The sequence below is a fragment of the Gracilinanus agilis genome, chromosome 6 (assembly GCF_016433145.1).
Source record: "Gracilinanus agilis isolate LMUSP501 chromosome 6, AgileGrace, whole genome shotgun sequence".
Taxonomy (NCBI): domain Eukaryota; kingdom Metazoa; phylum Chordata; class Mammalia; order Didelphimorphia; family Didelphidae; genus Gracilinanus; species Gracilinanus agilis.
In genome coordinates, this window is record NC_058135.1 from 212,175,669 (window position 1) to 212,202,398 (window position 26,730).

Consider the following 26,730-nt stretch of genomic DNA (forward strand, 5'->3'; position numbering starts at 1 on the left):
AGAGAAAGAGAGAGATAAAGAGATAGAAGATGGATAGATAGAGAGATAGAGATAGATAGGTGGATGGAGGGATGGATAGATAGCGCTTACTATGATCCAGGCACTCTGCAAAGTGCTTTTTTATAAATATTATCTCTTTGTTCATCCTAAATCTGCCCCTCCTTATCATAAGTGCATCATCTTCTGAAATGATGCCTTAAAAATTGAATGATAGAATGATTAAAAAAAGGGAGAGGGAATCTAAAATGCCATGATTTCAAAGAGATTGATGAGAAGGAATTGTAAACTACTGCAATATCTTTGCCAAGAAAACCCCAAATGGATTAATGGAAAGTCGGACACCACTAAAAAAACTGAAAAACAATCAACATAGAATTGTATCCTGACATACAAATACTTTAAAATATGCATTATAGAATATGTAATATTTGATAAATATTAGAGTACATCATCGTCACAAAGTCACCACTCTTCTCTTTGGTATTTCATTTTCATTTCACAGATGGAAGCCTTCTGGAAACAAATGGAAAAAACCCAGCAGTTTCTTCTAGACCAGTTGAAATGTTTAAGTGCCAAAGTAGGACAGATCATGCAGAATCTAGTGGAAAGAATGATTAGAGCAGAAGAGTTATTAAGTGACTCTCAGGACTTGCAGACTTTGGTAAGTAGGTAGAGAATAGGAAGATGAGGGGGATCATCAAGTATCCGGAGACATGTTCTCATCCATCTGAGTATGGCATGTTTGATAAGGCTAATGCCTGTGTCTTTTATGGTGGGAAGAGCAACAGACTGGCTGAATGACCTGTGGTATATAAGTGTAATGGGATATTGTTATATTAGTAAGAAATTACAAATATAAGTAATTCAAGAAAAATGGAAAGATTTGTATGAACTAATGAAGGAAGGAAATGGCAGAACCAGAAGTACATTAGACAATATAAAAGTGCTATAAAATACAAATGAAAAGAAAACCAAAAGGAAACTAAACCTTTAGTGATTATAAAACATAAAAAATATGTAAGCAGACAGGCAGGGATCTAATCACACAAAATATTATACAAATTGCTAGATGACCTCACTCATTGATTGTTTTCCCTTAGCTGTGAGAGATTTTTAAGAATGTATTCTTCATATAGATCCTTTTAGTGCAGAGATGCGGGCTGGTGCAATTCTCAATGAAAGAAGGCAGTGATGGTACTGGCCCCCTGCACCAACATGTCCACAGGGATTTATAGGGATAGATTGCCATCTGGAAATTCCAAAGATCCTTTCATAACCTCAACTTTCCCCTATACACAAAGGTTCATCTTTTTGGTAACAATATTCTACTGGTGTTTCTATATGGCAGTGAGATGTTGAATATGAGTCTCTGAAAAAATTAAATTAAATATCACTGAGAGGGCAATGGAAAGATTTATCATGTGTGTGAGCAGGCTGGAATATATGACTTATTAAGAATAACAAAGAAGAAGAGAAAAAGGTATTATCAAAGATATGTAGAATGATAGGAAGAAGACAGGCTGTTTATGTGGCAATATTGAAAGATGATGGAAAGTTTGAGTATTTCAGTGACATCTAAGAGATATGAGGAAAAAATGGGGAAGCTTGATTGTTTTGCCCACTCAATTGACTTCTTAAAGTCTTATAAGTTTACAGAGAAAAAATTTTCCTTTTAAGCTTTCCATACAGTAATCACCCACTCTTTATTTTCTTTATTCTCTCTTTCCATATTTTAGTCCTCACAGTCAATTAGGTAGCACAGTGAATATAATTGAGAGAGTACTGGGTCTCAAGTCAGGAAGATGACTTTTTCCTGAGTTCAAGTCTGACCTCAGATACTTACTATGTGACCCGGGACAAGTCACTTAACCCTTTTTACCTCAATTTCTCATCTATAAAATGATCTTGAAAAGGAAATGGCAAACTACTTCAGGATCTTTGCCAAGAAAACCCCAAATAGGGGGTCACAAAGAATCAGGCATAAATAAAACAAGTGACCAACAAATGAATTTGAGCCATACAAGAAGGGCAAATATGAATATGTTGTAGTTTGCATTACTGGAGGGATCTCATAACTGTGATTATAGATCCTTTGTAGCATTTAGAGATGTCTGGGAGTAGGAAAGACACTCATTATGATTGATGGTGGATTAAGAGATTGGCCATCTTTTGAGGTTTAGAGTAGGTAAGAAGAGAGTATATAATCTAGTATGAGCAGATTGGTCAAAGTCAGGAAAGAAGATGAAATATTGAGAGAGTGTAGGGAACTGAGAATATAGTAAACAAGAGATAGCCTTGACACTCAAATTGGTTTTTAGGTTTATCCTTTGTCATAGTTACTGATGTGTGTTTCTGTAGTCAAGACAGTCAGACTCTACTTAAATTGACCAGCTGTGTTTGCTCCCTGTTTTCTATCCCTAGAAAGAGATGATGGGAATCACTGAACAAATGAACAGAGTTGAAGAATCATAATCATAATGGAAATTTCTCTAATTTTTATGCTTTACAAATCATTTAAATGATTTAAATTTTGATAGCCTTTAATAGACTTCAATAGCCAAGTAAGTCTCTTCTTTTTATTAAGATGGACCTATATGATTTCATCAATTTGAGTATCCACTCCCATGATACTGATCTCAATCCCTCCATGGCTGCCCATTGGTTTGCCACTGGAAGTCCACCCTGAATGCTGGAGTCCTTTCTTGCTTTCTGCTGACATTGAAAGCATGTCAGTGGAGCACTTGGGTCATCTATCTATCATCTTTTATCCTTTTCAGGGCCAACTGATATATTTTTTTCTAGAATATATTTCACTGGTGGCTTCTCTTACTCCTCAACTTCTTCAGTCCCTCATTTCATGAGGACTCTCTCTCTCTCTCATTCTCTCTCTCTCTCTCTCATTCTCTCTCTCTCTCTCTCTCTCTCTCTCTCTCTCTCTCTCTCTTTCTCTGTCAGAGCTAGGTGACATAATGGTTAGTGTTGGACCTGAAAACAAGAAAACCAGAGTTAAAATCTAGCCTCAGACACTTTACTAGCTGTATGACTCTGGGTGAGTCATTTAACCTGTTTGCCTCAATTTTCTCTTCTGTAAAGTGGGGTTAATAAAAGTTGTTATGAGGATCAAATGGGATAATAATTGTAAAATGCTTCACATAATGACTGACTTATGGGAAGTGTTATATAAATGTTAGAAATTATTATATATTATAATCTGCTCACAGCTACCATACACGTTTGTTTTTCATTTAACAGACAATATGGAAAGAGCAATGAACTTGGTGTCAGAACACATGACTTCAATTCCCAACTCTGCTATTTATTTTCTGTATGATCTTGAGCAAGTTATGTTACCTCTCTGCCTTGTGGTTTCCTAATCTGTCAAATGAGAGGATTGGACTTGGTCATCTTTCACGTCCCTTTAACCTCTAAATATAGTACTTGTGATGGGTAAACTGTCACTTTAATTAGTTCTTTTTATTCTAAAATTTTTCCTTTTCTGAATTTATTCTAAATATTCTTTCCATCATACCACAACTGGAAGAGACATACAACTTTTTCATTTTACAGATGAAGAACTGGGACTAAGAGGGATGAAATGATTTCTCCAAAAATCCCATGGCAAATAAGTTCCATTGTATCTTCAGAGCAGGCAGAAAATCCTTCATTTCATCCATACATAAGCAGTAAGAGGGTAAGATTAAAGTGTGGGGAAGCAGCAGCTCATTTTATCAAAAATTGGAAATCCTCAAACAGGAACTATTTTCTTTTTTTTCATGACAACATCTCAGTGAACACCCCTGACCTGATCTCAGATATTGGTTTTTAAGACTACATATGCCCTTTGGGATATTGCAGGTAAAAGTATAACATTCAGGGCATCTGTACTCATTTGAGTTAAAAAATATTCCAACAGATTGAAGTAAAATTTTAGAAAATTTTCTGTGCCATAGAAATATCTATTCCATATTTCCTTGAAGAAATTATTAGTTAGAAAATATATTTAGATTCTGAATTTCTGGCCAAAAATAAATTCTTAGATTGTATTCTTTTTGCTCTGTCTAATGGAGCATTTTTCTTCTGCCTGTTAGGCAGGCTGAAAGAAACATCCTTGGATGGAGTGGTTCCTTATTTAGTGTGGGATTTGCTGCTTTGTCATTTAAAATGTTTTTTCCTAGAAAAGATAGGATGAGTGACTCAGAAGAATATAATGAATTTCATCAGCCTGATGCCCTCTGGTGAGTGAAGACCATGGATTTATCATTTGAACAACCTTCCCTCAAAATTCTTCTAAGTGTTCAAAAGAATTAAGTATTTACTTATGAAATATTAAAATTGCCTAAATTTTTCCTCTGCCTTGCCTTTGATTTTTTAATTACCCTCTTTTTAACATTACAGTCATCTCAAGATGACGTGCAAAAAGAATCCCCCTTGTAATAAATATGTATGAAAAAGCCTGACCCATGAGTGCCTCAGCATTCATACAGTCATCAGCTCTCTGCCAAAAGACGAATCCTCCTTCACCTTCAGTCCTCCAGTTACATAATGATAGATATAAAACTGGAAGAGTCCTGAGAGGCCATCTAGTCCAACTCCCTCATTTTACAAATGAGGAAACTGAAGTCTAGGGGAACAATGTGATTTATGCAAGTTCACATAACTAACAGTGACAGAGCGAGGATTTGAGCCTATCACCCCCCAAGCCCACCAGTTCTAAGCCCAGGAAACTTTCCACCATATCATGCTGTCTCTATACTTAGTCACTCCTTTGATCAGAGTTCTGAAGTTTTTCAAGGTTTTTCTTTATGATATTGAAATCATGGTATCAATTGTTCCTCTGATTCTCTTGGTTTCCTTTGCATCGATTCTTTCAAATCTTCCCAAATTTCTCTGAATTCTTCTCAGTTATCATTTCACAATGTTCAATAATATTCAGTTACATTCATTCATTACTATTCATTCAGCTATTTCCCATTGACAGGCACTTACTTTCCTTCTAGTTGTTTTTTTTTTTTTGCTACTATCAAACAATCTACTCTAAATATTTTGTATATGTGTACTTTAAATCACCTTCTTAGGTTTATTTCTTGTGCCTCCCAATAAATACTACCCAATGCAGACTACTTTTTGCTCCCCGAAAGTACTCTGTTCTTTCCTAACCCTGTGCTATGGCACTTACGATTCCCTTAGCCTGGAATACCCTTCATTCATTGTTTTTTCTTGTTTTGTTTGCTGCTAAATTATATGCCCATGCTTTAAAGTTTGAAAAGCACTTTAATACATAATTTTAGCCTCACAATAACCCTGTATTATAGATGCTGTTATCTCTGTTTTACAGATGAAGAAATTGAGACTCAGAAGAGTTGTCACATACTCAGATCACATAGTTAATAAAAATTTGAGTTGAGATTTGAACTCGGATCTTGCTGACTTTCAATTCACTCTGTCACCTCAAGAAATGCCTCCTTCACGAAGCATATATTGATATCCTGTGGGTCAGCAGATGACAGCTATAGTGTAGATTAGGTAATAGTAGCCTTGGAGTTAGAGGACCTCACTTTGGATTTTAGCTCAGCTACTTACTTTGTGATCTAGGGTAAATCAGTTCATATAACTAGCCTTTGGTTTCTTCCTGAGTCCTTCTAGCCTCTATAATCCTATAATTCTATGATGTTTCCTCTTAGACCTTATAAAATACTTTGCCTTATACCATGCTTTCGTACTGGTCAGGTAAAGTTGTATATTGTGGTTTCCTCTGCATATTTATTTCACTCTATGATACTGGAAGGTACTTGGCATTAAAAGCCATGTCTTAACTAAATTTTGGATCTCACCCAATATATAGCATTGTGCTCTGCACACAGCAGGCATTTAATAAATGATTATTTTGGTGATTGTTTTAAGCATTTCAGGTATTTTAGACTAGATGTCAACACAGTTTAAAAAATAGTAATAAGTCTACATATCCATAGTGCTTTAAAGTTTCCCAAACACTTTAATACAATAGTCCATCATAATAACTCTGTTATTACACATGTAGTTATCTCTATTTTAGAGATGAAGAAATTGAGACTCAGAAAAGTTGTCACTTACCTCAAGACAGCAAAAATTTAAGTTGGGATTTGAACTCAAATCTTCCTGACTTCCACTATATGCCAACTTACCTCTTGAAATTGTCTCATCAACATTATCATTTAATTTCATGTTATATGTTTTTATTTCTAGGATATTCAAGAAAGAACAATGGGTTGGGAATATATGGCCAAAATGATCAACTCCTTAAAATTACAAATACAGGAAGAGACTAAATGTCGGTTGACTGTGATTTCCCGGGCACTGGAATCATTAACCATTGCAGGGAAACTCTCAGTAAGACAGAAGGAAGAGCTACTAACACAATTGCACAAAACTTTCTGGGAAGAAGTAGAACGTTTTAATAGTGGTAAGTGCCTCTGATTTGTTGAGTATCTGAAGCAGTAATGATTTTGTGAAAAAAAATATGAATACAACTCCAATATTTGGTAATATTATCCAACTGAGAGGGAAAAGTAGTTATTTCTTTATTGGATGCCAAGACAACCAATTGATGTTAGAGTACAAAAGCGATTCTGGCACTCTAAACATGGGTAAAAAAAACTCTCCTTAAAATACCAATTTCTTCATTTCATTCTCCGATATTCAGTGACTGCCCATTATCTGTTACGTGGATTCCAGGTTTTCATCTCTGTCATTTTCAGTCCTTATTTAAAATAGTGTAATCATATCTGTCATTTGAATTGCTCAGATATATATATTCACTATAAATCACTTTGTCAAAGATCACATAATCTCAGAGTTGGATTGGACCATTTGACCAACTATCAAGAATCCTCATTACAACATTTATGATAAGTGGCCATCCGACCTTAACCTACAGATCTTTAGTGAAGGGAAACCATTATTTTCTGCTGCATGTTTAATGAAGACCCAGTGAATAACTCTTAAAGAATGAAATAAAAAAATTATTTAAACCTATCGCTTAAGTTTTTTAATGTCTTGAATTTTACAATCAACTTTTCCATTGACAAACTGCTTCTTTTCTTCCCCCAAAAGATTCTAGGTTGTTTTTCCACCAAATAAATATATTTCAAGTGTAATTTGGATGGACTACTTTCAAAATTAAATAACAGAGAAATTTCTTCATAGGGGAATTGAGCCAGTTTAGAATCATGTGCACCTTTCATTCTTTTAAAATTAACGATATGTTTGATTTATTTAGAGTAGAGGGGGTGGGTGTGATGCATTGCATTGTAATGCTGTTGATTTTGCTGGAACCATATGCTGTGGTGCCAATCCAGTGGTTTCTAAGCCTAATTTTTCAATCCTCTATGCTATAGCTCATTACATCTGGCAGAAGTATCACAACAAAATTAATTTTAATTCATTTAAATTTAAAATATCAACAGATCTCATATAGATTTCTTTTTTTAATATATTAACTCTATTATTTTTGTCATTCAGCTAGAACTTTTAAAGATATCCTTATGTTTGCAGTTCTTTCTTGTAGTATGTATAAAATTTCTTAAGATACATATGTCATTTTCCAAAGGCCAACTGCAAATCAGTCAAGGAACTACTCTTCTGACCCTTGTAACCAAGAAACTTTTTTTTTTACTGAATTAGAAAAAAAAAAACTATGACAAAGTTCATTCAGAAGAACAAAAGATCAAGAATATCAAGGGAAATAATGAAAAAAATGTGAAAGAAGGTGGCCTAGCAGTACCAGATAGTAAGCTGTACTATAAAGCAGTAGTCATCAAAATGGTATGGTACTGGCTAAGAGACAGGAGGGAGGGTCAGTGGAATAGACTTGGGGTAAGTGACGTCAGCAAGACAGTGTATGATAAACCCAAAGAGCCCAACTTTGGGGACAAAAATTCACTATTTGACAAAAAACTGTTGGGAAAATTGGAAAACAATATGGGAGAGATTAGGTTTAGATCAACCTCACACCCTATACCAAGATAAATTCAGAATGGGTGAATGACTTGAATATAAAGAAGGAAACAATAAGTAAATTAGGTGAACACAGAATAGCATACTGGTCACATCTCTGGGAAAGGAAAGATTTTAAAACCACGCAAGAGTTAGAAAAAAATTACAAAATGTAATATAAATAATTTTGAATACATTAAATTAAAAAGGGTTTGTACAAACAAAAACAATGCAACCAAAATCAGAAGGGAAACAACAAACTGGGAAAAAACCTTTATAACAAAAAATTCTGACAGAGGTCTAATCACTTAAATATACAAGGAGCTAAATCAATTGTATAAAAAATCAAGCCATTCCCTAATTGATAAATTGGCAAGGGATATTGATAGTCAATTTTCAGATAAAGAAACCAAAACTATCAATAAGCACATGAGAAAGTATTCTAAATCTCTAATAATTATTTTTTTAAATCTCTAATAATTGGGGCAGCTGGGTAGCTCAGTGGAGTGAGAGTCAGGCCTAGAGACAGGAGGTCCTAGGTTCAAACCCGGCCTCAGCCACTTCCCAGCTGTGTGACCCTGGGCAAGTCACTTGACCCCCATTGCCCACCCTTACCACTCTAACACCTATGAGACAATACACTGAAGTACAAGGGTTTAAAAAAAAAGATATTTATAAATCTCTAATAATTAGAGAAATCAAAACAACTCTGAAGTATCACCTCACACCTAGTAGATTGGCTAAAATGACAGGAGGGGAGAATAATGAATGTTGGAGGGGATGTGGCAAAATTGGGACATTGATGCATTGCTGGTGGAGTTGTGAACTGATCCAGCCATTCTGGCTGGCAATTTGGAATCATGCTCAAAGGGCTATAAAAGAATGCCTGCCTTTTGATCCAGCCATAACTTCGCTGGGTTTGTACCCCAAAGAGATCATAGATAAAAAGACTTGCACAAAAATATTTATAGCCACGCTTTTTGTGGTGGCAAAAAACTGATCCTTGTATACCTGCTCATTCAATCCCACTCCTTTTAATTTGGGGATTCCAATATTTATACCATTAAGTTTCTGCCATGTCCGTGAGTAGATAGTAAAGTTGTAATGTACTAATGTACTTATACAACATTCATCATTTAGGTGAGTTATAAAGTAATGTGTAGCATTGTTTTTTGTTTTCCTATTAAAGGCGATGAATTCTTCTCCTTATGCCTCATTTTAGTGTGAGACTGACCCCACCTTCTCAAAGGCTTTGTCAGTGATATATAGGCACTAGCAGGTCCTACTAAGTAGCAAAGATTTTGAGGATGGGTCCAAGGATGAAATGCAGAGAGAGCGACAGAGAGGGAAAAAACACACAGAGAGAGACTAATAACTAACAGGGGCCATAGCAATTCTTGGAAGATTATCTAGTAAGTCTGAGTATATTTAAAAGCTGAGTCAATGGAAGGCAGACACACTGCAAAGAAATATCAGATCCTTCAGTTTTCTAAATATTAGTTTACATAATCTATTCCTAGTAGGTCACATTTATAATAGCATTTTAAGGTCTCTGAAGTCACTTCTTAGCAATATTCTATGAGGCAGGAAGGTTAGTTATTTATAACCTCAATTTATAAGTGAAGATGATTTTATGCCACTTCCTTGAAATGAATTCTATTTTGAGAATGAATGAGTTTGGGGAAGTATCAAGTATGGGATGGAATGAGACATGAACTGTGATTTCACTGATACAAGGAATTCCCACTTAATCAAGTCCCTCTACCAATGCAACTTAAAGTCTTAAAGAACTTCCTACAACATTGGGAGGTTAAATGAATTTATATTAATTTAATTTAAATGAACAGTCAGTTCATATCAGAACTTGAACTGAAATCTTCCTGATTCTCCAAGTTTCTATTCACTAAGCTAGGCATACTGAAAAATTATTGTGCAAAAAAATCACATCAGAAATATGTGTGAATATATGTCCGTATGTATGTGTTTAGATACATAGTTATATATGTCCATCCATAAATCTACACCAAAAGCTGGGTCTTTTAAAGCACAGCTTTCAGTTCGAATGAAGGCATTTTGTTCATAGGTATCATCAAATCTCTTTGTGATTGTCATTTTTTTGTTCTTTTACCGAAATCTTGATTATGGACCCCACTCGGGTTTTATATGAGGCCAATTTAGGTTAAAAGCAGAGCCTGTACAGTAGGTTTCCACAAGCAAATTAAGCTGATAAAAGGAATGTGTTGACTTGCTGCCGCTGTCTTTGTGTGGCACTCCCTGTTTGTGAATTGCTTGGTATTTAATCTTGTTTATTCTCAGCAAGAAGCAAATTGTTTGTCACTTTAATGAATCCTGCCTCAGCTGAAATACAGTGTGTGGAGAGAAGCAGCTGCAAGACAAGAAGCACTGCCCTCCTTCTCCCCTTTCTTTTTTCTTCTCTCTTTTCTATTCTCTTTCACATACCTCTTTCTTCTCTTGTTCTCACTTCTCTTGCTCCCTCTTAATGCAGAAAGGTCCACTCCAGGGTTTTGTCTTTAGTAGATTAGAGCATCTTTGGTCTGAGAAACAGAAGACCTCAATTATGATCCAACTTCTTCCTGCCTAGCTGTTATATGTAATATCATATGTAAGAAGGGAATGAAAACATTTGCCCTAGTTAATGTTGTGAAGATCAAAGAAGATCATATATGAGATAGTGTTGTGTTTTTCAACATAAAGCTTACACAAGGTAAATGATGATCTCTGTTATTATTAATAATGCATAGACCAAAGAATTTAGAGCCAGAAGGAAGGCTTTATGTCATTTGCTCCAACCTCTTCATATTCTGGAGAAAGCAATGGAAGGTTATCATGGGAAAGTAATTTGTCCAGAGCCATATAGACAGTAAGTAGCAAAGCCAAGACTGGCCATAGGTTCTTGGACTTCAAATCCCTTTCCCTTTTACCATTGTACTGCAGCTCCTGGTGATGATTTATATCTAGCACTTTATGGCTTACAAAATATTTTGTTCCCAAAAATCCTTTGTGCCATTGTGATTACTGGAAATATAACTAAAAGGTTTAAATTTAAATTTCTTCTCTGCTGCTTGTGACTTCACCAGCTGGTCACTTTAATTCCTTTCAGCCTCAAATTCATCCTCTGTGCAATGAGTCAACTAAGCTAGGTTATCTCAAAGGTCCCTTCCAACTGAAACGCCAGTGAAACTAATAGTGTTATTTTCTCCATTTTACAGATGAGAAAACAGAGACCCAGACAGCATGAATGACTTTCCTAAATCCTTACAACTAGCAAGCATCATTGTTGGAACTCAAATTTGGGTCTTCTGCTTCCAAGTCCAATGCTCCTTCTACAATATCACACTGTCTTTCTTCTTTTATATAACAGTAAAACAATGCCTTTGTAAACTATTCCCAGGCTCCTGATATATTATGCTTATGTTTGGGAGTCCCATTAGAGCAGGGGATTACTGCTATCAAGTATAGTGTGACCTTAGCTTGGTAACTGCCTAAGTAAATAAGTCTTAATTGCTCCATAAATCATCCAGCCAATGTATAACTAGCTATTTTTCAAGAATGCTAAAAGAGCCCAATTTTTCATAAGAATCAACTTTAATGGATGCTGGTAGTTTAAGCATCTGATTTGATTCATTCCTTTTAATTAAGTCACTGTTCCTTGGTTCTCATTCTAGGGTCTGTATCCACCTTGAGAACTACAGAATATCAGAATTAGAAGGGATCTCAGGAAATTTGATCTTTATCTCAAAAGGAATACTCTGTATAATATCCTTAATATAGGGTCAACTGGACTCTACTGGTAGACTTCCAGGGAGGGGAAATCCTCTTCCTCCATTCTACCACTGGATAGCTTAAAATTTTGAAACATCTTCTTATATCTCACCAAAATATGCTTCTTTGCAATTCCCACTTACCATGTGGGGCTTCTTCATCTGGCCTTTGGGACCAAAAGAGAATAAGTGGAATCCTTCTCTATAGCACAATACGCACAAGGAGAACACAAAGAAGAAATAAAGAAGTGTTGCTTCTCCTTTTCCTGGCTCTGGAATTCATTTCATTTCCATGTGAGGTCCACTTTCCTGACTACTTTGACCCACTAGCATTCCTACCTCTACTTTCCCTTACAGTCTATATCACAAAACCAAGGATATTCTTCCCTTTTTGTTTTCCTCACTTGTTCATTTCATCTCCACCTGTTGAAATCCTTATTGTCTTTTCCAAAAACAAGCCCATTCTCTATTTCCCTCTTGGAACCTTCTTTTTTTTTAATCCATCTCATACCTCCAAGCTAGAAGCATCATCATCATTTCATCATTGGCAAGATCTGAAAGAGATCTCTAGAAAGTATCTATTCCAAATTCTTCATTAAAACAAAATAATAATAGCATCTATTCAAGACTATGAGGTTTACAGGGAGCTTTGTAAGTTTTATCTCATTTAATCCTCAGAACAACTCTGGGAAGTAGGTGCTATTATTCCCCTCTCCTTTACCTACCTGCTAGGGTTATTTGTGAAGGTAAAATGAAATGATATTTGTAAAGTACTTGACACAGTGTAAGTACTTAATAAATGCTTGTTTCCCCCTTTCCTTCCTTTACAGATGAGGAAACGGAGGCAAAGGTGGAATGACTTGTCCAGTGTCACAGAGCTACTGAAAGTCTGAGGCAGGTTTAGAATTTAGTTCTTCCTGGAGTCAGGAAGCAATTAAGATCCAGAAAGGTTAAGTGACTTGTGTAGTGTCCTACAGGTGGCATGTGACAGTGCTAGGGTTTGAACCTGGGAATCCAATGTTTTTTCCTCTTCTCCACGCTTGTTCCTTCTCTCATCAGAACACTCTTCTGTTTCCTGTGCATTTCTCATAATTTGATTAGTATTATAATTATCTGCATATATATCTTATCCCCCTACTGGATTGTGACTTCTATAAAAGCAATGGCTGCTTTGTTTTGATTTATGTTGACACCATCCCCAAAGCATATTAATATGGGTGACTTACATAGAGTCAGTTACTTTATTTATTTTTCTAGTTATCTACCTATCCATTAATCATGTATTTATTTTATTCATAAGTACATTTACTCATTTATTCATTCATCCATTCATTTGTTGATCTATCCTTTTATTTATTTATCTATCCATCAACTATTTGTGTATTCATACACTCATTCATTTATTCATAATTCAATTTATTTATATATATGTGTTCATTTTACATAGACAGTTCCTAAATTATTATTGAATTAATGCATAGGGGGAGTATTGTATTCTATTCTTTAATCACTTTCTGAATATTGAGCATCTTTACTTAAATCTTTGACCATAGAAAACTATGTAATTTCCTTCTCCTTAGAACTACCTTGTTGTAGTGGGAAGGACATTGGAGGTAAAGTCAGGAGATCCTGATTCCAGTCTCAGCCTTTGTGGCCATGAGACAATCAGCCCATTAAGATGAGATCCTTCTTGTATCATTTGCAAAATGGAGATAATAATACCTGGGCAATCTACCTCACTGAGTTGTCATCTTCAAGATAGCACTTTCTGAATCTGAAACTGCTATAGAAATGTGAGCTCTTACTACTCTCTTGAATTTTTCATAGTGTCCTAAATCAGGGGATCTCAACATTGTATTTTCTGGGTTCCTTTGTCAATCTGGAGATCCCTTCTTAGAATAATGATTTTATATGCATTAAATAATTCAAAGAATTACAAAGAAAACTAATTGTAATGAAATGCAATTTTTAAAAATTAAGTTCATGTTCCCCAGGTTAAGAACTTCTGGCCCAAGGACACACAGTGGGCAAACATACATATGTATGTATGTATGTATATATATATATACACACATATACATATATAAATGCATGTTTGTATGTGTATATACAAATGTATATAATGTGAATATGAATTATGTATTTAAATATTTTAAGTATAAGTATTTTTAGGTAATAGAGGACATTTATTGACTATGGGATTGAGAAACCTTAATTGGAAGATACTTCATTAATAACAATTACAAACAATTATTGAGCCCCTACTAGGGGTAAGACACTTTGCTAGGAAGCTAAGATAAAACATAAGCTCTACCTTTATCATCAAGTTGAGAAAATGGGATTTGTTTATGAAATGCTTAATAAATAAATAAGTGAAAAATGTTGAAGGAGGGGAAAAGGAAGTATTAGTTTTATTGTTCTCTGACCTGGTCAAACCATATTTGGGTTACAAATTTCAATTATGGGCAATATACTTGGGAAGAGCATTGATAAATGAGAATGTTTCCAGATGAGCAAAACTAGGATATTCTAAAGGCTTATTGTACTAAAGAAATTCAAAAAGGATGGCCTAGAGAATAGAAGATCTAATTCTTATATTTAAGTCAGAGCAAGAAGGAATTACTGTCTGCGGTCGTTATAAGGACTTTCATGTTAGAAAAAGGATTAGGGTCATTCTGCTTTCCCAAAAAGTCAGAGCCAGGAACAATGGTTTGGAGTTATATACAAGTAGATTTAGGTTTTGATAGCTGATACAATTTCCCTGCTAGATCTAGATTGCGCTGTTTCAGAAGGTGGCAAATTCCCCATCACTGAAGGCCCTTTTAAGAGGAAGCTGGATGGCCTTTTACCATGGATGGTATTGAAAGGATTCTTGTTCATGTATCAGTTAGACTAGATAAATAGTTTCAAACACAAATAGAAATGGGGCTACTAATCCATATAAGAAATTCCTAGTGGACTACATGTTGACTTAATTTTAAATTTTTATCTGTTTTATTGGTTTTATTTATTTTGCTAACTATCTCCCAATTACATTTTCATCTGGTTTGGGTTGCACTTGAGAGTATTTCTAGCCAATTGCAGCTCATGGGCCAAGTGTTTGACATCTCAGGGCAAGATGACCTCTGACATGGCCCCCCCTTTGAAATTCTGTGCTCCTCTCTCTTTTTTTATTTTCCTCCATATCATCAAGGTTGAAATATATAGTCTATAAAATAATCTAAAACCAGGGCAAAGAGATGTTATGTCTCACCTAGGATTTCCAGAGTGACAGTGAAGTAAAAAACAGATGATGAAAATAAGTAATTCACTGATTACACCAAAAATAATTATAATCTTACTAAGAATCTATTAAGGGGAAAAGAGAATTAGTGTGTTAAAAGCTGTCACATATTCTCTCTACTGAAAAACAATTTTGTTATAACATGGATATGATAAAATAATTTTGAAAATCAAATACAAGGTTGCATAAATAGCGCGGCACTTAAAAAGAGGAGTGGGCAGGAAATCAGATTTGAGTTCTAGTCCTGGCTATACCCTAAATAGACTATTTGATCTTGAACAAGTGACTACATCTCTAGGCTTGATACCTCATTTGTAAAATAAAATAAAATCTCATAGCTTCAAAAACCTATGATTCCTAAACATTTAGAAGAAAAAAAAACTAAAAAAAAAAAAACAAAAAATGATAATGCAGATACAATTTCTTAGCACCTCTGACTTTAACAGAGTTAGCCAGTGAGAGATCATTTTTATTGTTATCCTCAGTATTATTGTTTTCCTTCCTTTTTTGAGAATTGAAATTTCTTTTCAGCCTAATAACATAGAGAAATTATGTTTCAGAATTTGTTCAGAGAGGTAAGGACCTAATCAAGACTTCTCTGGCTCACCGGGAGGTGATGATAGAAAAGATGACATTGACTCATGAAGAAGAGAGGGTACGCCTTCTTGGAAAAGCACAAAAAATGACTGATCCTGATGAGGTAGTTAAGGTAATGTCTTCCTATTGACTTCTTGACAAATTGTTTCCATCCTCAATCAAAGTCACACACTATAGTCTCACAGGTCTGGATCAAGGGGGGCCATGGACTATCAAGAATGACAGACTCTAGGGGGCAGCTGGGTAGCTCAGTGGATTGAGAGTCAGGCCTAGAGACAGGAGCTCCTAGGTTCAAACCCGGCCTCAGACACTTCCCAGCTGTGTGACCCTGGGCAAGTCACTTGACCCCCATTGCCCACCCTTACCACTCTTCCACCCATGAGACAATACACCGAAGTACAAGGGTTTAACAAAAAAAAGTAAAAAAAAAAAAGAATGACAGACTCTTGATCCCCTGTGACACAGTTGAACATAGGACTTCTCTACTTAGCAGCAATGCAATGATTTAGAGCAGCGATGGGCAAACAACAGCCCACAGGCCAGATGCGGCCCCCGAAAGGTTCTATCCGCCCTGTGACATTATTCCTAAACTGACGAATACAATGAGTAGGATACAATACAATGAAACTTTGAAAGAGTTGCCTTAGAAACATACTGACAGATGAGCATTTCCTTTCCTTTGGTCCCCTCTTTAAAAAGTTTGCCCATCACTGATCTAGAGTAATTCTGGGGGACTTATGAGAAAGATGCTATCCACAGCCAGAGAAAGAACTGTGGGAGCAGAAACACAGAAGAAAAACATTTGCTTGATCACATGGTTCAATGGGGATATGGTTGGGGATGTAGACTCTAAACCAATGATTCCCAACATGGGCGCTTCTGCCCCCTGGTGGGTGCTGCAGCAACCTAGGGGAGTGGTGATGGCCACAGGTGCATTTATTTTTCCTATTAATTGCTATTAAAATTAAAAAAATTAATTTCCAGGGGCACTAAGTAATATTTTTTTTCCTGGAAAGGAGGTGGTAGACCAAAAAAGTTTGGGAACCACTGCTCTAAACTATCACCCTAATGCAAATATCAATAATATGGAAATAGGTCTTGATCAGTGATACATGTAAAACCCAGTGGAATTGCTCATTGGCTACAGGAGTGGGGAGGGAGGCAGAGAGGGAGAGGACATGAATCAAGTAACCATGGAAAAATATCCAAAACTAATTAAGTAAGTGATTGATTAATTAAATAATTAGTTAGAAGAAATAAACAAAATTGGGGGAAGGGGAAGACTTTGTGTTGGAATTAGTAAAGTAGTACTTGAATTAAAAAAAAAGAATGACAGACAATTGACAGGGCCACTAAGATGTCTCTGGACCTCCTTTTATTATTTGTTGACATATGAACACTTTCTGAATAATGGGTATGCTGTTTCTTTTCCATGGAATGGAGAGCATGTACCCTAACAAAATAAACTTACATAGCGTACCGTCTGGTAAAATGAGTGAGAAACATTTAAGATCACATTCAGTTACTTGTATTTTTCTATTAAACTGTTATATATAGATATTGTTATGAAATAGATATAAATATAGACCTATGTTAAATATTTTTTTAAAATTAAATAAAAAAATTGGAAGCCAGCAGACCTGGGTTTAAGAGCCACTTATGAGGTTTTGGGACCTTGGGCTAACCTTTCTTTTTTCCCTCAGTAAAACACAGGATTTGAAGTAAATAATCTATAAGGTCCCTTGCAATCTTAATGTTCTATGTTCTAACATGTATTCTAGCTCTGAAAGTCTATGCTCTATGGTCTCTTCCAGTCCCCAAATTCTTTTTTCTAAGATCTCTTCCAACTCTGACATACTTTTATTCTATGACCATATTTGTGTCCATATGTCAGTCAATAAATGTCTTAAGTTCCTGCTAAGAATTATAATAGGTATAGTTTAAAAGCAGATTTGTTTGTAAGCATGTTAGGAAAAGCCTTTGCTAGGAGTCATGGACATTCTGAATGGAATGTAGAGGGTAGAGAGGAAGTGCTGGGCAACTGACAGACTGCTGTGCTGTGAGGGGTTCAGAGCAGAAGTGCAATCTGCAGTCCCTTTTGACCTGGGATCTTGGAGATTGGTGAAGGCTGAAAAGGCAGAAGACCTCAATCCTGCAAGTCAACACTGAGTAGGGAAGTGGCCTGTGATCTGGTGGACAGTTTGCAGACATCTCTCCCTACCTGGTTACTTTGGATGATCAGCTGTGGAGGAGTTGGTTCCTGGCATCCTGAAAACATCTCTGGAATAGTTGTGAGACCCCAAGTTCAAGCCCTCTTTCTCAGGTCCTTAGCTAAGCTGTCAAAACCTGGCAGAAGCCAGGTAAGCTGGGGATTTTACCCCTTTGACTCCAGTTCTGGGTTGTTAGTCATAGCTTCACCTAACCCCCTTTCCAATCCCCTCAAATTATAATTAAACTGTTTCCCTATGTGATTTTAGTAATCCAAAGTCCTCATTGAGTGTATGTAATAATCTGAATTTATTCCAGGCTGGGTGGGGCAGAGTAACAGTTGGTCTGGCTTAACTGCCATTTCAGTCAATGGTCATTCCCTTATAGTTAAACCTGGTTCCCTGGCTTGTAAAGTCTTACCCATTGTCCCTTCCTGTCTCCTATCCACCCCACTGAGTCCACATTTAATATTTAAGTCAACTTCCCTGGTTTTCCTCATAATAGAATCAGGCACTGTGTTAACTGCTGGGTATACACAGGAATGCAATCCTCTGCTCTTATGTGTTTCATCATTGCCAAAATGGGTGAGACAACACACAAATAAGTACAAACAAGCTATTTTCAGGTTAAATTGGAAATAATTAACAGAGGCAAGGAACTAGAATTAAGGAGAATCAGAAAAGGTTTCCTGTAGAAGGTAGGATTTTAGTTAAGTCTTAAAAGAAGCCAGGAGGCAAGGTTGAGAAAGGACAACATTACAGGTATGGATAGCCCAGAATAATTCTGCTATCTACTCAAAGGATTATCTTTAACAGAGACAATTCCACATTTATCAAGGCTAAAGTCATTGATGTATTCCAGGACCTTCAAGATCACACAAATATTTGCTTCTTCCTATAAATGATTTATTACACCTGTGGGCTGAGAAACAACTTGGAGTCATAAGGAAAGGTCCTGCTACTTCCTTGATATAGGAAACTCTTAGTGAGGAACTATCATTTACCAATGAAGAGCAGCAATTCCTTTTCAACTTTTAGGCTTAGATAATGGCCAAGTTATCTATAACTTCACTTAACCATATTCTTAATGCTTCTTTATGTACATCTAGGAAGCTAGCTGAAATCTAGGATCTTTGTAAATGGCCTGATTCCAACCATCTTCCAGCATAATTAAAATAAAGTACATTGGATTTGGAACAAGGGACCTGCCTTCAAATCTCAGATCTGCTCTTCAATGCAGTAGAGTGCCAGTTCAGGAGTTAAAAAGATGAGTTTAAATCTGACCTCAGACATTTACTAGATTTTTGTCTTAGTTCTCAGACCTCACGATCCTACAAAATTAGTTATTTCACCTGTCACTCTCTCTGAATACTTTGCTTTCCCTCAGGCTCCTCTGCTCACACGAGAGACTAGAATGGTCAAGAGCCTTGAGTTTAGTTAATAAGAGGATCAATTGAAGGAACTAGGAATGTTTACTCCAGAGAAGAGAGGAGCCAAAGGGACATAAGAGTTATCTTCAAGTATTTGAAGGGTTTATTAGACTTGTTCTGTGTAGCCTTAGAAGTCCAAAGCAGAAGCAGTGGATACACGTTACCGAAACATAAATTTAGTATTGATGTCAGGAAAAAACTCCTAACAATTGAGATATCCAAAACAATAGAGATATCCAAAAAATAGAACTGACTGCTTACTGAGGTGATGAGCTCCCCCTTACACAAAGTCTTTAAGCAGATAGTATCTGAACTTTTGTTAGGTACTTTGTAGTGGAGATATTTTTATGGGTATAATTTGGACTAGGGCTGCTAGATGGTGCAGTGGAAAGACTGCTGGATCTGCAGTCAGGAATATTCATTTTCCTGAGTTCAGACACTTAGGAATTATGTGATACTGGGCAAGTCACTTAAACTATCTGTCTTAGTTTACTCATCATTAAAATGAGATGGAGAAAGAAATGACAAAACATCCTCGTATCTTTGCCAAGAAAACCCCAAATGGGGTTCACAAATAGTTGGATATGACTAAAAAAATTCCTCAGTGATAACTTGGATTTGACAGCAAATGAGAGGCTTTCTGAATGAAATTTTACGATTCGATGACTCGGATTCTCATTCCTTTTCACTGATTTCTCCATTCCTTTCTGAAAATAGATGTTATACTCTGAAATTCAAAGTGTCTTCCTTAATACCTGATCAATATCAGAGTGTGGAATTCAGCCTCTCTCTCCTAATAACCAGGTACTGCTTATAGCAAGACCGAGCGTGGCATGCTGCGAGCGCTGCTTCTTTGATAATTGCTAGTGCGCCACCGACCTCCTGAGTTATTTTTAAATCCATCCTTCATTTTCAAGAACAGAAATAATGCACGAGAGTCACGACTAGCCCCAAGAACATTCACTTAAAAGTATTTGTTTCCTGACCACCTCCTGCTACAAAATACCCCAAATACTCTCACCTTAAATTTCAAAAAATGGCTAGATTGTAGTTAAAACTAATTGTGTGTATTCAATGTGACTCGACTCCCAGGTCCCCCTCCTCCTTTTGCAATTTTCCTGTTGGTGTTATAGTGGTAGGTTTATAATTTCATTTGGGGATTTAACTAATGCAATTACTATACCTCAACTGTAAAGCTCCCTTTGACTCTCACAAAGTCTCAAGCAAACCTGGCCTTTATAGGGCAAGAATTTAGAATAGCAGCTGTTTATTGATCACAAAAGGCAAATGGGATATATCATCATGTTTTATTTATCTGTGGTGATGATCTGGAGGTCTTCGAAGTAAAGAATGACTGGGAAAGACCTTCAAAAATAGAATGTTGATTGGAAAGGCTAAAAGGCTCTTCTAACAAAGAAAAGAGACTATTGGTGCTAGAAGGATAATGCATGAACTGACTGGCAAGGGACCTTTTAATATACAACTTAAAATATTAGAGCACCAGAAACCTGTTATCATATACTATAGAATATTAGAATTAACATACAACCCAGAAAATTGGATCTTAAGGAATGGCACCTAGAATGTCAGAGCTAGAGGGATGCTTGAAATCCTCTAGTTTAAATCTCTAATTTTATAGATAAAGTGATATATCTAAGGACACACTGGTAGTTACCTAGATCTTGAACCCAAGTACTCAGGATCTATTTTCAAAGCTCTATCCAATGCGCCATGTTGTCCATGCCCATAAAGACAATATAATTATGCTTATAAAGTACTAACTAGACTACAACCAGACTGGAGTAATATTTGGAACCCACAGAAAGGCAAATTTAGGCTTAATGTAAGGATTTTTAAAATGATTGATTAGTTATCCAAAAGTGCAGTGAATTGCTTCGGGAGAGAGTGTGTTCCTTCTCATAGGAGTTTTTCAAGCAAAGGTTGGATGGCCACATTATGTTTTTTTTTTGTTTTTGTTTTTGTTTTTGTTTTTTTTTGGCTGCAGAAGGATTTTTATTCTGGACCTGAATTGAATTAAATGGACTTTGATGTTCATTTCCACTTTGTAATTCTGTGAATATTTGCAAGCAAGCTAGCATGAGGAATAGAGACAAATTTCACTTTTTTTATGGGAATAAGCAAGAACAAGATCTGGAGAAAGGCCCTAATAATTATCATTCCCATTTCAATGATTTATTAAGCTTACAAAACCACTTTTGTTTTGACTGACTTATACAGAAGATAGTTCAAGTAGAATTCTTTTTTTTTTTGGTATAATTTAGTCATTTCTCAATCATGTCCAACTCTTCATGATACCATTTAGGGTTGTCTTGGCAGACTGAAGCAAACAGAGTTAAGTGGCTTGCCCTAAGACACACCGCTAGCAAGTGTCTGAGGCAGATTTGAACTCAGGAAGATAATGTTTCTGATTCCATCCAGCACTCTATCTACTACCATCTAGCTGCCCTCTTTTCATTTTACTGATAAGGAAACTTAATCAAATGACTTGACCATACTCATACATAGTCGATAATGGAACAGAGTTTGAGCCACCATCTCCTGCCTCCAGACTCTCATTGTACTATAAAATACTCAAAAGTTTTCTGTCTAGAACATTTGGATCTAGACATAGCAATCAGAGGCTTATTCATTTCTAACCAGACCTGCAAGTATAAGCATTTTTGGATGGACTTTTAATGACCTCTTACTCTTTTTACTCTGTGGTTCTGAGAAGAGTTCTTTCATTTGATTTTTGTTACCCAACTAAATCTAACAGTTCTTAGAGCCAAGGATGAAAGTGTCTAATTTAGAGAAGTATTGAGTGTTTTGCAGTCTCAGAAAGAGAGTCTAAAACAAAACAAAAAGGCAAAAAAATCCCTAAAACAAAACAGTGCCATATTTCTGAAGTCAAAAAACAGTTCCAAGTGTTTTCACCAAGAGTCTATTTCATATTAATTTCAGGCTTATCATGAAGTCCTGGAAAAGCAGAGACTGACTCGATATGACCTCGAAGAGGAGGATGATTTCAAGACTACCGAAGCAGTCACCAAGCTGTGCCAGGTAATCATCCTTCTTTAAATTTGTGACTGGAGAAAACTGTTTGAATTCAAATTTGTATGACACCAATATCCTTCACCCCATATCCACCCCAATTTTTCTCTTTAATGGCAATGTGGTAAAGTGGAAAGTGCCTTGGACTTGGATTGAGGAAGACTCAGGCTCAGATCTTCGTTCTGACATATTTCAGTTGCCCGGCTATGGCCAAGTCCTTCAACCACTCTGAACCTTGATATCCTGATATTCATAGATTAGTAACGCTTCTATTCCCTACCTCCTAGGATTATAGTGAGGAGAATATAAAAAAGGTACCAAAAGAACAGAATAAGCACTAACTACAGCTGGGTAAGAGAAAAAAGGAATGGGTAGGAATGCATAACTACAAAAATGGAAGATGATACTGAGGTGCTAATGCTGATTACATTGAAGGCATCCATAGAGATGTGAAAATGTCTCAAGATCTCTTATACTTTCTTTCATGTGGTTGGTCTCTAAGCCCCTACTGTACTCAAAAACGTTGAAACTATTTATCACTGTGAGGCCAAGAATGAACCATGTGGATTTTCCATGGCTACAGGTCAAAAGATCTCTTGAATGTCTTTGACTACATCTGGCTCCAACTAATTTTATTAAAATATATCTTCCCGAATTGATTTTATATTATTTCTCCTTACATAGCATATATTCTTGGGATATGCTTGCAAATTTTAAATAACTAGAGCTCCAAATAAAAAAAAAAGAATATATATACATAATTAAATTTAATCTGCATTGTATACATTTTCTCTATCACTTCATTGAATCTAGAAACTAACAAAACAATAGATCAAGTTTTTATTTGTAGCATTTGATTTTTCAGGTGTAAATCCTAGGAAATTTAATAATTTGGACTGAGGCAGCTAAGTGGCTATCTCCCCTAAGGACATCTCTAAGAGAGAGATGTACTGCCCCGTCATTGTGGCCAATCCCATACAGCTGTGTAAAATGAAGATTTCTTAATACCTCACTCTGAACACAAATTATTGGCCTTGCAGCATCAAGGATCAACTTTTCTTCAGATCTGTGGTCTTAATGGGAGACCTATTTAAGCACCAATGATCCTTTGCTGCCAGTCGCTTCCCAGGAAGAGGTTCAGGCCACTAGAATCATGTTCTAGACCCCTTCTACCTCATACCTTTCACCATTAATCTTCAGGATATGAGAGATGACATGAAAGGTTACTTTTATTACAATCCACACAAAGTACTTCATGGAGTTGGCCAGTAGCCCATCTCGACCTGAGCAGCTCCAAGCCAAGATGATCACGTTTGCCTTTGGCAATGCCCTGGTTCAGGCCTGGAATTTGTACAGGGAAGAGACTGGGCCACTGCACTGGTCAATAGTTGTGTAGAGTGTCAGGACCAATAGCCAGCTCTTTCCATCCCTGGTGTTCCCCCTGAACACAACTGACCTGGCCTCCAATGAGGGGGGTCAAGAATCTCATTTGGATGGATTCTGACCAGTTTCTCTATCAGCATTTTTGATGTCTTCTGGTCTTTAAAAAGAAACCTGCTGGGGTTATTGATTATATAGCCTGACACTTTCAGGAAGTTTTTCACAATGTACTTAGACAGCATGATCTGAGCACCAGCCCAGACCTTTAACTATCCCTTTGACTGTCTGGAGACCTTGGGGGAAACAGAGAAGCAAACCTGAGCTTCTGATGGTAGCTCTAACATATGTGAACTCAATCTCCTGCATGAAAATAAAGAGCTATTTAACTCCTACACACTCTCACTCCAAAAGTGGAAAGTGTGCTGGGCTTGAAGTCAGGAATACTCATCTTCTTGACTTCAAATCTGGCCTCAAACACTGGGTAGTTGTGTGATCCTATACAGGTCACTTCATTTATTTATTTGGGGGGAGGGGTTAATTAATTAATTAATTTAGGATGTTTTTCCATGGTTACAAGATCCATGTTCTTTCTCTCTCCTCCCTCCACCCCCCTCCCGTAGCCAATGAGCAATTCCACTGGGATTTACAAGTGTCATTAATCAAGACCTATTTCCACGTTATTGATATTTGCATTAGGGTGATCGCTTAGACTAGAGTCTACATCCCCAATCATATCCACATCGAACCATGTGATCAAGCAATTGTTTTTCTTCTGTGTTTCTACTCCCACAGTTCTTTTTCTGGATGTGGGTAGCGTTCTTTCTCATAAGTCCCTCATAGTTGTCCTGGATCTTTACATTGCTGCTAGTAGAGAAACCCCTTACATTGGATTGTGCCACAGTATATCAGTCTCTATGTACAGTGTTCTCCTGGTTCTGCTCCTTTCACTCTGCATCAATTCCTGGAGGTCTTTCCAGTTCACATGGAATTCCTCCAGTTCATTATTCCTTTGAGCACTATAGTATTCCATCACCAACAGATATCACAATTTGTTCAGCCACTCTCCAATCAAAGGGCATCCCCTCATTTTCCAATTTTTTGCCACCACAAAGAGCACAGCTATTTTTGTACAAGAGTACAATATTTTTGTACAAGTCTTTTTCCTTACAGGGTATAAACCCAGCAGTGGTATGGTTGGATCAAAGGGCAGACAGTCTTTTAGCTTCTTTTGGGCATAGCCCTGGACAGGTCACTTAAACCCTAATAACCCTAATAATAATTTGATATTTGATCATATTTGATATTTGATTGGAAATTTGATAATCAACTCTCCTGAACCAGTTTGAGCTGGCTGCAAGTGTGCCTTTGCTTTATTCCAGCCAAGTGGATGTGTTTGCTATTTCTTCTCCATAACCTCTCTCTTCTTGCCCCTTGCCTTTGTAAATGTTATTTCCCTTGCCTAGAATATTCCTTCTTCTTAAAAAAATGCTCTTGGGATACTGAGCTCCTATCAAGACTCAGCTCAGATGCACCTCTTATATGATACCTTTCCAGATATCCTAAATAACTAATGTTCTCTTTACTCCATTTCCTAAAGACTTTGCATTTACTTTGTACATATTCATATTAACTTTTCTTGGACCCTGTTGTTTCCCCCTAGTAGAGTATAAGCTTCCTGAAGTCAGGGATTGTTTTGTTTTGTTTTTCACCTTTGAGTCTACAACACCTAGCAGAGTTACTTGAAGAAGTAGGTATTTAAAATCTTTGTTGTTATATTTAACACCAACTGTCAGCTTGACACAGAGAATTTTGAAAGACTTCATCAGTAATATCTACAAGTGTCCCCAGCAGGGTAGGATCATAACTGGAGAGATCTGAGATGTTGGCATTCCACTAGCAGGAAAGTGATACTTGTCACCCATAAAGTATGGGCATAGTAGACAGAATTGCCATTACTAGAAAAAGAACTTCTCAGAGTGAGAAGTAAATCAGGAAAATGGCAGTACCACAGTATTTTTTTCAGTGTCTGGTCAGTCTAAATCACTGGGATATACTTGATTACACATAATTATGTCCATCTCCTTGCTCCTCAGCAGCAAGATATAGAAGATAAGGTAGAGCAGGTATCACTACCAAAGTGATAGAGAATGCCCATTTTATAGGCGATAAAACTTTGAGGCCCAGGAAATGAAATTATTTGATCAGTGTCAAATTTTTGTTGTTCAGTCATTTTTCAAGGGTATCTGACTCTTTGTGACCCCATTTAGGATTTTCTTGCAAAGGATACTGGTGTGGATTGCCATTTCATTCTCCAATGTCAAATAATACATAGTAAAGCTGAGGCTCAACTCTAGAACTTCTCACCTAGTGGGTGATTCTTACAACATGCTGCTTCAAAACCAATTAGTTATAGTTCAGAAGTTTAGGAAAGGAGATATATTATGGCTTAAGGAAGTGAATCTTGAATTGGGCCTTGAAGAAACTCAAATGCTTGCTTAAATAAAAGAGGGAGACTAGTCAGGGTGAGGTGAATAGAAAGTAGGAATAAGTCACCAATAGGGTTGGTCCTGGGTTCAAATGTGGCCTCAGATACTTCCTAGCTGTTTGACCCTGGGCAAGTCCCTTAACCCCAATTGCCTAGCCCTTATCACTTATCTGCCTTGTAACTAATACTTAGTATGATTCTAAGACGGAAGGTCAGAGTCAACTTGTCTATTCAAATTAAACTTGACATGTCTGCTTCAAACATTATATCATTTCATTGGGAACTCCCTGGAAGCATCTGGAAACCTTGATATGCTCTGCACATATATGAAAGATCAATATCATATTAGTAGAAATATCATTGGATTTGAAGGCAGAAGATCTGGCCAATCTCATTTGTGCTACTTATGACCTGGGTAACCAGGGACAGCTATTTTTCTTCAATTAAGTCTTAGAGTCATCATCTTTGAAAATTGAAGGAGTTGACCTAGATGACCTCAAAAGTCTCTTCCAGAGCTAATATTCTGATATAACACACATATCCA

The 26,730-nt window shown here is 36.6% G+C and overlaps 1 protein-coding gene across 1 annotated transcript in view; it reads left to right on the forward strand.

Moving 5' to 3' along the window:
* Positions 1-26,730, forward strand: part of EVC (EvC ciliary complex subunit 1) — a 108,618-nt gene that overhangs the window by 40,339 nt on the left and 41,549 nt on the right. The window contains exons 8-11 of the mRNA XM_044680251.1: positions 503-661; positions 6,223-6,439; positions 15,597-15,745; positions 22,232-22,330. Coding sequence (XP_044536186.1) covers positions 503-661; positions 6,223-6,439; positions 15,597-15,745; positions 22,232-22,330 — 624 coding nt within the window. The remainder of the gene's footprint in view (positions 1-502; positions 662-6,222; positions 6,440-15,596; positions 15,746-22,231; positions 22,331-26,730) is intronic.